At 44.4% G+C, this 13,779-nt stretch overlaps 1 protein-coding gene across 1 annotated transcript in view; it reads right to left on the bottom strand.

The window, feature by feature from the left end:
• Window positions 1-5,524: 5,524 nt before the first annotated feature.
• znf385c (zinc finger protein 385C) overlaps window positions 5,525-13,779 on the bottom strand; it is a 105,818-nt gene continuing 97,563 nt past the window's right edge. The window contains exons 6-7 of the mRNA XM_078222958.1: window positions 11,761-11,859; window positions 5,525-7,545 (exon numbers count right to left, since the gene is read on the bottom strand). Coding sequence (XP_078079084.1) covers window positions 7,333-7,545; window positions 11,761-11,859 — 312 coding nt within the window. The 3' untranslated portion in view covers window positions 5,525-7,332. The remainder of the gene's footprint in view (window positions 7,546-11,760; window positions 11,860-13,779) is intronic.

Below are 13,779 nucleotides of genomic sequence, written 5' to 3'. Positions count from 1 at the left end.
ACCCGGGATCTTTTACATCCACCCGAACAAGCTGACACGAGGGCTGGGATTTTACCGGCACACCCGTCCCGGAATCGGGGTGGGTGAGGCTCGCAGAACGGCAGTCTCCGTTGGCCTCGGGCAGAATCTTATGAGCCTTGGGCGGGCAAGGCGGTAAAATTCCGGTAGAGATCTTGGTTTAAGATTCTCATCCAAAGATGGTCCCTCTAACATAGCAATGCACTTTCCATACTGCACTGAAACATCAGCCTTGATTTCTGTACTCAAGCCCTCGAGTGGGACTTGAACCCTGAACCTTTGATTCAGAGACAAGTGAGGTACCCCCAACTGAGCCCTCTTGCTAGAGGATTAAAGGAGGGTTTGATCAGCGCAGCAGCTGCTATCTCTGGAGTATCCCATCACACTCCTACACAACTCAAACTTGACTAATATTTAGGATTGCTAACATCAATGATATATAAATTTAAACCACTTACTTGTTTCTGTCCACAGCTTCTTTCCACTGAAACTAATCTGCAGTTTTTGCACCTTGAGCTTAAAGAAAAGTAAGCTATGAAAGGATATCAACAATTGAGTGGAGGCACTGTCATGTTCCACGAAGACTTGTGGGATGGCACGGTGGCACAGTGGTTAGCACTGCTGCCTCACAGCGCCAGGGGCCTGGGTTCAATTCCCAGCTTGGGTCACTGTCTGTGTGGAGTCTGCACGTTCTCCCCATGTCCGTGTGGGTTTCCTCCGGGTGCTCCGCTTTCGTCCCACCGACTAAAGATGGTACGGGTTAGGTTGATTGGCCGTGCTAAATTGACCCTAGTGTCAGGGGATTAGCAGGGGTATGTGGGGTAAATTAAATCATGTAAATTATGTGGGGTTATGGGAATAGGGCCTGGGTGGGATTGTGATCTGTGCAGACTCGATGGGCTGAATGGCCTCCTCCTGCATTGCAGGGATTCTGTGAGTTGAATCTGCTTCTGGCAATACAGAGGACATCAGTTCAATAAGAACTATTCTGAATTATTTTTAAAAAACACTGAACAGTTGGATTTGGCCCTTTTAACCTGCAAAATCATTCTGATCTCTTGAAAAGCAAATGGCAACTGCAGCAGACAAACTGATGTAATGAATGAGATTGCCAGAATGAGGACTTGTCTTCCTGCACTGGTACTTCCAGCCTTAATCCTGCCGTTGCTTTCTCCCCAGCCTTCCAATATTCAAAGTGTGAGGATCCACAACAATGTTTTTCTCTTCCACTTAGGATATTTTCTCAATGTTCTCAATGAAACAAAATCCCACCCTCATTACTAATTTTCTTTTTGTAATGTCCCAGTTCAGGGTTGTGCGTTTTAAACAAAAAGAAAATAATGTGGTCTTCATACCTAGATTCAAACAAACAACAGCTGATTTGCCTGAGGGGCTCTCGCCTGCACAGAGTACAAACTGAAAGCAAAACAGCTGCCGCTGCAACACCCCAACGACATCACATCAAGTCATGTGATCAGCTCTTAAAGCAACCTGCAACTATTTAAATATATAACATTAACTTCTGGAATTCTGAGCACGAATCTATTCCAATACTGCTCAAGCCTGGGTGAGTTATAGATAGTGTCCTTCCCTTTTCCCCCATATAGCCAATTCACATCCACTTTGAAAACGTGTTTTGCCTACAAATAGTAAAAAGCAAATGTTTTGCACAAGTTTGGGCCAAGTTTGGCTCCCATTGGGAAGGCCCAAGTTTGGACCTCAGCCTTGAGTACCCTTTATAGAATTATAGAATCCTACAGTGCAGAAGGAGGCCATTTGGCTCATCGAGTCAGCACTGATCTCAATCCCACCCAGGCCCTACCCCCACAACCCCATGAATTTATCCTAGCTAGTCCCCCTGACACTAAAGGGCAATTTAGCATGGTCACTCCACCTAAACTGCACATCTTTCGGACTGTGGGAAGAAATCGGAGCACCCGGAGGAAACCCACGCAGACACGGGGAGAATATGCAAACTCCACACAGACAGTGGCCCAAGCCGGGAATTGGACCTGGGTCCCTGACGCTGTGAGGCAGCAGTGCTAACCACTGTGTCACCGTGCCGTCCATTAAGTGAGAGATCTTTGCTGATGCTCAGTCACTGTGCTGGATCAAGGAGAAGATAATTCAGTGACAAAATCTGTACAAACCTATATCATCAGATGGAGAATATCATGGATGCTGCCCATGGAGAAACCGGCAATCTGGAATGTCTCTTCTTTGTGGATGATGGAGATATGAAGACAGAGAAATGGAGCAAAAGAAGGAAGGGAAAATAGTAATACAATTATCTGGCTCTCTTCGATCCGCTGAAAAATTCCATTTGGAAGAATGCATGCAGTTTCCAATAAATATTGCAATTTGATCTCGTCGGCAATGCTCACTGGTGCATTAGTGCGGTGCATCACTGATTGGTAAAACAGAGGAATGTGGCTTCAAAATGTCCTGAGCTGTGAATTCCCACAGCAACAGTCTGAGTGGGGACAGAGTGAGAAATCACCAAGCAGATATGTGAAATTCCCTCCCACTGGAGCTCAGGCCAATGTGTATCATTTTTGTTCTGGACAGAAATTCTGACTCAACATCTAAATTCCAAGAGGATAGTAGTCCCTATTCAGCAACAGGAAGGCTAAAACTTCCCTTCTTAGTCTTCTGTGGCAATAAGCGCAGCCCTAATCCCCACTTACATAAAGTTTTGGGGGTTTCCAGAAATAGGACAGGCAGGAGATCCAGTGGGTGATGTGACTCCAACCTTCCTGTCTCTTCTTTCACTATCTGGAAAGGGCGCGTGGATGCAGGAAATGTTCCCGCAGCAGAACCAAGTGCAGATTTATCCTATCTCTGTTTCCACTCCTGCTAGCTGTCAATGTCATGTCAATTACATTGTTAATGTTAAGAGAAACAGTCTCCAGAATGATAGCAATGGTTTTGGTTGAGTGTTCCGCACACATGAGGACGGCCTCAATCGGGATATTGGGTTCATGTCACACTATCTGTAACCCCCACAACCTGCCTGGATGTGCAAAATCTCACTAGCTGTCCTGTCTGGAGACAATACACATCTCTTTAACCTGTGCTTAATGCTCCCTCCCCTCACATTGTCTGTACCTTTAAGATTTGATTAGCTGTAAAGACTCACATTCCAATCATTATTCATGTAAATTGAGTTTGTGTCTTTGTGCCCTGTTTGTAATCAGAACTCCCACCCACCTGACAAAGGGACAGCCTGCTCCGAAAGCTAGTGGCTTTTGCTACCAAATAAACCTGTTGGACTTTAACCTGGTGTTGTGAGACTTCTTACTTTGGTTGAGTGAGCAGAGGAGCGGCAAATGGAATTCAATCCAAAAATGTGAGGTAATTGCATTTAGGGAGGGAAAACAAAACAAGGGAATACCCAATAAATGGGAAGATATTGCGAGGGGTTGAAGAAGTGAGACCTTGGAGTGCTTGTCCACAGGTCCTCGAGGTGGCAGGACAGATGGACAAGGTGGTCAAGAAAGCAAATGGAATGTTTTCCTTTATTGGGCGTGGGTTGATTACAAAAGCAGGGATGGAATGCTGGAACTGTATAAAATACTGATGAGGCCACAGCTGGAGTTTTGTGTACAGTTCTGGTCACCTCATAACAGGAAGCGCATAATTGCTCTGGAGAGAATACAGAGGAAATTGACAAGAATGTTGCCAGGGATGGAAAACTGCAGGAAGGAGAGATTGGATAGGCAGGGGCTGTTTTCTTTAGAACGGAGGAGGCTAAGGGGTGATGTAACTGAGCTGTGCTAAATTCTGAGGGGCGTAGATAGGGCAGACAGGGAAGACTTGTTTCCCCCTAGCTGAGGGGTCAATTGCCAGGGAGCACAGGTTTAAAGTTATTTGTAGAAGGTTTAGAGGGGGCATGAGAAAAATCTTTTTCACCCAGAGGGTGGTGGGTGTCTGGGATTCACTGTGCAAGTTAGTGGTTGAGGCTGAAATGCTCAACTCATTTAAAATGTACCTAGTGGGCGGCACGGTGGTACAGTGGTTAGCACTGCTGCCTCACAGCGCCAGGGACCAGGGTTCAATCCTCGGCTTGGGTCACTGTCTGTGTGGAGTTTGCACATTCTCTCCGTTGTCTGCGTGGGTTTTCTCCGGTTTCCTCCCCCCAGTCCAAAGATGTGTGGTTTAGGTGGATTGGCCATGCTAAATTGTCCCTTAGTGTCAGGGGGACTAGCTAGGGTAAATACATGGGGATAGGGCCTGGGTGGGATTATGGTCGGTGCAGACTCGATGGGCCGAATGGCCTCCTTCTGCACTGTAAGAATTATATTCTATTCTAATCTGCATCGGAAGTGCTGTAACCTGCAGGGCCATGGACCAGGTGCTGGAAAATGTGATTAAAATGAGCGCTAGTTTCCTTTTTCTGTTTTTGGCTGGCAGGGGCACGATGGGCCGAATGGCTTTTTTCTGCACCACATCCTTTCTATGGTTCTATGCTGATGGGTATTAATAGTCCTTGAGGACGTATAAATAGGTGATAGCTGGGACACTGGGCTGAGTGGGAGGGGCGTTATGAGGCAGGATAAGTCAATAAACCCTCTCAATAAAGAAACGCTCTAAGGGGTAAATTTTCTGGTCCTGCCTCCTGCGGGAATTGTCACGGGCGGGACGGAAAGCTTGACAGAACATCGAAACATCCATTGGCCTCAGGCGGGAATTTCCGGTCTTGGGGTAGGCGAGAATGGAAAATCCCACTGTATGTCCTGGTTTCGGCTTCACCAACTAGGTTGGATCCCTTTACCACTAATCCCTGGCTGTGCCGATTACGCTCAGTCCCGAGGAAATTTGGGACCTTAATGTCCCCCCTGCGTCACATCGCCACATGCGCCGGGTTAAGATGCAAAACCAGCAGGGTCAGAAAACATGTAAACTTCCAGGTTTCACTGTAATCTTATTCTTGCACATAAAAATGAAGGTGACTTTTGTGGAAGACCAGCCTTTGATTTATTAAACTTGAAATGTTACATTTTCATCCAAGTGTTCACTCATCTCTACGACGAGACCCTTTCCGGGGGATTGATGGACTGGTGGCAGCCAGCATCGACAGAAAAATAGCTATTATCAAAATACTTTTCAACAGTTACTCTATATTTCAAATTTCACAGAAGTGACAGCCCAAGGAGAACATTCCAGCATTTTGTCTTCAATCCTTGATTGTTCTCTAACCAAATGGAGGTACGTGCTCACATGACTCCAAATAGTTAACAACTGACAGACACAAGAACTATGGTCCATTGACCGATGACATTTGGAGGTTTTTGGTAAAATGATATTCACAGTGGGAAGTCTGAGATCATGAGGATGATATTCACAGTATTTGTTTCAATCTCACATTGAGAAAGCTGGAGATGGATCTGGGGGGTGTTTACTTGAAACAACTGTAGAGAAAGTATGAGAACTGAAGGGATTGCCACTTAATAGACACACATTTGCATGGTTTCACACAAATGCAACATTAAAATGATGAGTACTATGAAAGCAATTGGTTTCTATATGAAACTAATGGTCAGTTCAGCTTTTATAACACATTTGTATAGGGGTAACAGAATGATCATTGCAGAATATCAACAGTGGAGGCCACCAGAAAAATTACTTTGCAAAACGAACCTTAGTAAGGCCAATGCCCCACCCCACATAAACTACATAGCAAAACAGTACAATAGTTTCTATGGAAGTATTTATAAGCTGCTTTCCCTGCTGAGATTCTATCCTAAGCCAAGCAAAATGGAGTAGGCAAATAGAACGTAGGGCGTTCCAGAACTTCTGAGGCCGATGGAACTCTGCGACATTTTCATTTGTTAAATCAGACAGAACGGCAGCTGCTCCCAGTGAGTCAACCCTTCTCCGGACGACGAAACTAGTGCGGTTGGAAGACCATGTTGGACAAATAAAAAGTTACTTCCTTTGGCAAAATGCATATGCTAAATCCTGGATAGCCTTAATGCTGACATGGAATGTCCAAATCTAAACCTCAAACAAATCAAGCTGTTTGAGGCAAAACAGCGAGTACCGAATAATGACTTTTGGTCTAACTGGAAAATAATTTGTTCCAGATTTAATTGGGCTTTGCTTATACAACAACTGCTATAAACACAATTCATTACCCAAAGTGTTTCGCTTAGTCTCAAAGCTGCTCAAAATGCTGGCACTTGTAATCAGAGAATGTGCCTCTACGAGGCAGGTTTGTGAAAACATTGAACATTAAAACATAAAAACTCTGAACTCTGCCAGAAAAACTAAATGGCTTGTGTGGCATAAACCAGATATTAATGTCTTAAGCAAATAATTCGCTTTGAATGTTATCAAGATGTTTTAAATAGAATTTATTAAAAATGGTGGTAACCTATCAATCTGAATTGTTGGAACATATATGGTTATCTGATATTGTCTTATTTTCCTGTCAGATCTTCGAGAGCAGTTAGCAATAAACTCGGTCCACGTCGACAGTGTGCTCATTATTCCAATTATCATCAAATTGGCTACTGCCCTGCAAAGCTTCAGGGCATATTCCGATCCATCCATTTCCAGCCTTTGGACATGGGCTTGACATTTGTGCAGCTCTGTGCATGATGGGCGATGATAACTGATGGATGATGGTCGAGTACAAGAAAGTCAGTTGTAATGCAGGACTTCTTGGCATTGCCTTCAAGTTGCCTCCTGAACTTCTATAGTAATAAAGGTACTCTTGGCTGAAATGGAGGGGGGTGGGTTAGGGTTAGGGTTGGGGGTGGTGGTGGGGTGGTGCGTGGCATTTCATTTCCTCCACGTTATCAACCCAACCGAGGCAACTGAACTAGGGCCACACACGCGCTACGGGCTCATGCTTCTTCCCACGGAGAACAGCATGTCCTGTGATGTGCTATTGATTTTTCATCAACCGTTTTGGTTTCAAAATCATTTCTTCTTCAAAGTGTTCTTTTTTCGGATTTTTGTTTCTTTTTCTGTATATAAAAAAACCCCGCCCTCACACAGAATACCTTTACTAATGACTGACACATGTTAAAGAACTCACAAAAATATTGTGCAAAATAGACTGGTAACCCGTTGTTCTACCAGAAATCTACACACATCTACATCAGTTCTGCATTTGTCTTTGTAACTGAAACCATATTTTCTGAATATGAAGTTCATCTAAATATATTTGCAGTGTAATACTGCTGATTATAGATGTTAAAGCAAGGAGGCAGAATTCTGCCATGCATAACTTATTAACGTTCACATTTATGACTGCATAGTTCCCTTTTATTTTCCAAAATGTCCGTGATGATTTGAGCCCTGAAGTCAGTATGGTGCAAAAAGAAATGGCGCATGTGTCGCTCTCAGAGGACCCGGAGTGGCTCTGAAGAAAGCTGGTCCAAGAAATGGTGTCTGGAAGAGCGTGGCCGGCCGAAGGGCGAGGTTTGGCATGGCGCAGACAGCCGCTGCTGTTAGAGGATTTGGTAAGAACCCGGTCGCCAATGGTTTTGTGAGGTGCTTCTGAAAAGCCATCTTTGTCTGACGGAAGAAAACAAATGAAAATGATTAAGTTGTCCCAACCGTTCCTGCTAATGCTGGCCCAAAGTAGACTCCTCTTATGGTTCTCCTCAGCCTAGTCATAGAATCCCTAGAGTGCAGAAGCAGGCCATTCGGCCCATCGAGTCTGCACAGACTCGCCGACAGAGCCTCTGACCCAGACCCAACCCACTGCCCTATCCCTGTAATCCCATGCATTTACCCCACAAATCCCCCTAACCCACAGATCCTGGGACACTAAGGGATAATTTAGCATGGGCAATCAACCTAACCTACACATCTTGGGACACTAAGGGTGGAATTTTCCTGTCCCGCCTGCTACAATTCCCGTGCAAAGGCCCGTTAACCTCGGACGGGATTTTCCGGACTTGGAACGAGCAGAGACAGAAAATCCTGCCTTAAGGGACAATTTAGCACGGCCAAATCACCTAACCTGCACATCTTTGGACTGTGGGAGGAAACCGGAGCACTCGGAGGAAACCCATGCAGACACGGGGAGAACATGCAAACTCCACAGAGTCACCCAAGGCTGGAATTGAACCCGGGTTCCTGGCACTGTGAGGCAGCAGTGCTAACCACTGTGCTGCCGTGCCGCCTTCATCAAGTCCTCACCAAGACCCTCGACACACTACATTCATTAAATTTTTTTTTCAATACTGCTATTTATTGAAGTAATCTTGTCTCAGATATTTCACTGTTATTAATTCTACTTAGAACCAGAGAAGGCTTTTTGGACGCTATGGGATATGGGGATGTGCAGTTAAGGTAGAAAATCTGGCACGGCCTTCCTGAATGGCTGGGCAAGTTTGAGGGGCTTTATGATCTACTCCTGTTCCTGTTTTGTATGTTCTTTACAGCACAGAAGGAGGCCATTCAGCCCACTGTATCTGTACTGACTCTTTATGACAATGTCCAAAACACTGTCCAGTCCTCCTTCTGGCTACACCTTTTTCCTTTCAAAATTATTTAACCACTTTGCCTTCAGAGGATGCTATGCCCTCTGCCTCAGCTAAACGCAGTGGCAAACTATCTTATGCTCTAACTACTCTATAAAGCAATTTCTCCCAAGCTCTGCTCATTTTCCCAGTGACAATTTTAAATTGATAAACCTTTGTCGCCAACATGCTAACCAGAGGCAATAACCTTTCCCGACAAAGTAAAGCCTACATTATTTTTAAAAACCTCCAATTTTATACTTTGCCTTCTCTGCTCCTATGGAAGGAGTCTCAATAAAACAAGATTTCCTCATGGGTCTTTTCACTGGTGTCATCCTAGCTGGAGTCTGTTTTAAAGTTTATTTATTAGTGTCACAAGTAGGCTTACATTAAACACTGTAACGAAGTTACTGAGGGAGAATTTAGCACGGCCAATGCACCTCACCAGCACGTCTTTCGGACCGTGGGACGAAACCGGAGGAAACCCAGACATAGGGAGAAAGTGCAGACTCCGCACAGACAGCGACCCAAGCCAGGAATTGAGCCTGGGTCCCCAGTGCTATGAAGCAATAGTGCTAACCCCTGTGCCACCATGCCACCCATATCACCGTGCTGCCCCATGTTACTGTTACAATAATACAGTATATGAGTGAAGCTTTCTTTTGTCCCTTTTGCTTGTATTTTTCCTCACACTTTATATGGTGTAACTTAAAGGACCAATATTTAAAAACATCTGAGCTCCTCTTTTTAGAGTTCCAGCCTTCTTGAGGGAAGTTGGTCAATGTTGTGCTGCGCACATATTTAGGGTGGGCACGGTAGCACAGTGGTTAGCACTGCTGCCTCACAGCGCCAGGGACCCGGGTTCAATCCTGGCTTCAGGTCACTGTCTGTGCGGTTTGCACTTTCTCCCCGTGTCTGCGTGGGTTTCCTCCGGGTGCTCCACTTTCCTCCCACAGTTCAAAGATATGCGGGTTAGGTTGACTGGCCATGCTAAATTAACCCTAGTGTCAGGGGGATTAGCAGGGTAAATGTGTGGGGTTATGGGAATAGGGCCTGAGTGGGATTGTGGTCAGTACAGACTCAATGGGCCAAATGGTCTCCTTCTGTACTGTAGGCATTCTACGATTCCTCATGGGATATTAGATTGGGAAGTTGGATCACTTCCTGGTTAGGTTTCAAGGATGTTGAGATTTTACAAGGATGTTGAGATTTACAAGGTTGTTGCCTGGATTGAGTGGCATGCCTTATGAGGATAGGTTGAGGGAGTTTGGTCTTTTCTCCTTGGAGAGACGAAGGATGAGATGTGACCTGATAGAGGTTTACAAGATGTTGAGAGGTATAGATCGGGTGGATTCTCAGAGGCTTTTTCCCAGGGCTGAAATGGTTGCTACGAGAGGAAACAGGTTTAAGATGCTGGGGGGTAGCTCCAGAGGAGATGTCAGGCGTAAGTTTTTCACTCAGAGGGTGGTGGGTGAGTGGAATTGGCTGCCATCAGTGGTGGTGGAGGCAAACTCGATGGGGTCTTTTAAGAGACTTCTGGATGAGTACATGGGACTTAATAGGATTGAGGGTTATAGATAAGTCTATTTATAAGCCTAGGTAGGTAGGGACACGACCGGTGCAACTTGTGGGCCGAAGGGTCTGTTTGTGCTGTAGTTTTTCTATGTTCTAGGTACAATATATATTGTCCAAGTACTTTGTACTTCGCTGTTCTAAGCAAGGCATAGTTATAATTGCTCTACATCTAGTGGCCCTGCATTGTGCTTTAGAAGTATAACTTAGTCAAGTTTGTGTGTAAATATTAACATGAATGACATTTTCCAGGGTAGATTTGTGCTGCAGTTTAATTCATCTTCAAACCTCAAACTGTGTTATGGGGAGGCCGGGGGCGGGGGGAGGGAGAATGAAAACTTGGTAAAGTGAAGGTACATTTATGTGCATCATGAGTTATGGCTTCATCTTTAATTGACATTCTGCAAAGGTTACTTTCTAAATAAAGCAATTAGCATCTCATGGGCACTGCTCATTACATTCAAGTTAGTTTGTTGCACTGTTTTTGATCCCCATGTTTATTTCTGCTTCTTTTCTCATATCTTCCTGACTTTAAATTACGTTTTTAATTTTTTGTTGTTGCCGCTTTGCCCTGTGGAATCTCGAAGTCTGACTTTATTAATCCATTAAGAGTTTTAACAACACCAGGTTAAAGTCCAACAGGTTTATTTGGTAGCAAATGCCAATAGCTTTCGGAGCGCTGCTCCTTCGTCAGATGGAGTGGATATCTGCTCCATCTGATATCCACTCCATCTGACGAAGGAGCAGCGCTCCGAAAGCTAATGGCATTTGCTACCAAATAAACCTGTTGGACTTTAACCTGGTGTTGTTAAAACTCTTACTGTATTTACCCCTGTCCAACGCCGGCATCTCCACATCATGACTTTATTAATCCATCACATTGACACAAACAGCTTGTTGCAGCGAGGATCATTGTTAACCCTGGCTCAGTGGAGTTTTTATGGGACAGGTTTTCATTCTGAATCATCCCCCCCCCCCACACCGCCCCCACCCCCCCCCCCTCCCCCCCGAGACGGAATTACTTTAAAAAGTGTTGAGAGAGAATTTGTGCTCAAAAGAACAGGAATGCCAAGTAAACAATAGAATCAAGTGTTGCTTAATTCTTTTTGCATAGTACGGTTCTCATTTAAATCAAAAAATGCTGGAAAATCTCAGCGGGTCTGACAGCATCTACTGGAGAGAGAATAGAACCAACGTTTCGAGTCTGGATGACCCAGAATGGAAATCTCCGTTGGCCTCGGGTGGGATTTTATGATCTCACCCGAGCGAGGCTGTAAAATCCTGTCCATTGGCTCCACTCTCTCTCCATAGATGCTGTCAGACCTGCTTAGATTTTCCAGCATTTTCTGTTTTTGTTTCAGATTCCAGCATCCGCAGCAATTTGCCTTCATCTCATTTGAATCATTTTTGTTGACCCCTCAGGATGATTGTGCTTGCTGGAAGAACCAATGTACGTCTGATAATGCTTTTGCTCAATGCAATATCGTGATATAGCAAACTTTCATAGACTGGGCTGCTCATTGTATGTGACAACATTCATTCTTTGGAGAAGCCAGCCAAGTTGGAGTAATACGCTCAGAATGTGTTGGTGCCTCTATGAAAGAAGTAGTCAACATGGTTAATAAAACTGTGCAGTCATTACCCAATCCTCCAAAGATGTCAATAAACAAACCCGGACTAGAGTGCTCACCGCCAACACCGCAGTCTGTTGAAGCTTGGTATATGGACTGTACTTGGGCTTAGATGGCTTTCCTGTAAGTCTCTCCTTATGTCTTCTACTAGTCATATGCTGCATTGGAAATCAAGCAGACTTAAAAATAAACAAGAGTGCTTGAAAGAAAGACTTTGTTCAGTCATTTTGGCGAAAGCACAATATTAACATTGTATAACAACAGTATATTAAGTTAATATTGCTAGCCCTTTGTCTTCATGCAACTTTTAGATAACATTTGCCATAACTCTTAAATCTGTTAAAGAGATCTGCTGTAAAAGGGCAAAAGCCTCAAAATGACTTTATCCATCAGACCCCACATTAACTGGGACAGCCTGGATTCTGTGGTAGTAATGACAGCGCGACTGCCACCCTCATTACTTCTCTGAAGCTGACAGCAATTTCTGGAATCCGCACATGCGCAGTTAAACACGGAAATCCACAAGTTGTCGCCATTGATTCCACACTTCTCTGGAGGGGGCACTGCCGAGGTTCCCCGAGACTGCGATCAATGGGAAATCTACAAACTGATAAGAACTTCCATTCCTAATGCTGCTAAATTCACTGTAAAAACCCTTGAAAAAGTTACACTTTGTTGAAGAGAATGTAACGATGAAATTAATGACATAATAAATTCATAATTATTGCTAAACACTCCCACTGACCATAAAAGAGTAATTTTATATACGTTGAATGATGAATTTTTCTACTTTGATAAAAAATTATATGCATTTTTAATTTAAAAAATGTTTGTGATCTTTTAGCTTCTACCTAAATCCCATGTGGATGTCCCAAACATCCATTTCACTCTCTGTAAAACTTAAAATTAAAAGTGAAGGAAGTAAAAGTGGTTTTGACTTCCTGATTTACTGTCTGTGAGAATACTTCAATGTGATTTGCTGCTTACCCTGCTTGGTGACATCCACTTGCATGTGGATTTAAACTGCTGTGAGAAGAGGAATTTCTTTTCACTCTTTAATGGGACTTGCGGGTTGCTGGCGAGGTCAGCATTTTTATATTGCCCATCCTTGGTTGCCCTTGAGAAGGTGGTGGTGAGCCATCTTCTTGAACTGCTGCAAGTCCATGTGATGTAGGGACACCCCCAGTGATGTTAGAGAGGGAGCTGTGCACCATAGAGATAAGCTAGATCATTGTGGATAGCTTTCTTCAAGGTTAGTGAAAAGCTAATGTTCAGGACCAATATACTGGTTGAAAGTTAAAGTTTATTTATTAGTCACAAGTAAGGCTTACATTAAAACTGCAATGAGGTTACTGTGAAATTCCCCTAGTCGTCACACTTCGGTGCCTGTTTGGGTCAATGCAACCTAACCAGCACGTCTTTCAGACTGTGGGAGGAAACCAGAGCACCCGGAGGAATCCCATGCAGACACGGAGAGAACGTGCAAACTCCACACAGACAGTGACCCAAGCCGGGAATCGAACCCAGGTCCCTGGCGCTGTGAGGCAGCAGTGCTAACCACTGAGCCACCGTGCCGCCCCTGGTTGACAGAAGTACATAGGAGAAGCTGCAATTTCATAAGTGAAGGTATTGCTTTTTAGCTGCCATGTGCAGCCTCACTTTGTTCTGTGGTTTAATTCAGCAGTTGCCACCTATGGAAAGCTCAGGTACCATCTACGATTTGGGTTTTACTCAATCGGAATCAACCAGTTAGTTTGTCACACGAGATTCTCTGAATCCTTCAGTCTCGAGTACCTGGCTTTCACCTCTCATCTCACTCCTCACAAGCTGTTTCTCATAGAACTCAAGACAGATTGTAGTGTCCAAGGAGGCCTCTACATTGCTCCATCTGCCTGCCTCTGTGGGACTGAGAAGTACGGTAGGATATTTAAGTGCTTGTTCAAAAACTCCCCGCGGTAAAGCTCTGAAAAACCCCAGTTTCTTTGGGGTTCTGCTCAGTGTAGATGACATGCAATGTTTCTGGGACAGCCAGTCAGTAACCCTTGTCTTTTTGTACGCCAACTACTTAAAACAGAAAT

This window comes from Mustelus asterias, chromosome 11 (genome assembly GCF_964213995.1).
Source record: "Mustelus asterias chromosome 11, sMusAst1.hap1.1, whole genome shotgun sequence".
In the NCBI taxonomy this organism is placed as follows: Eukaryota; Metazoa; Chordata; class Chondrichthyes; order Carcharhiniformes; family Triakidae; genus Mustelus; species Mustelus asterias.
Note: the sequence above shows the minus strand (reverse complement) of the source record. Positions and strands in the feature narration are given on the sequence as shown.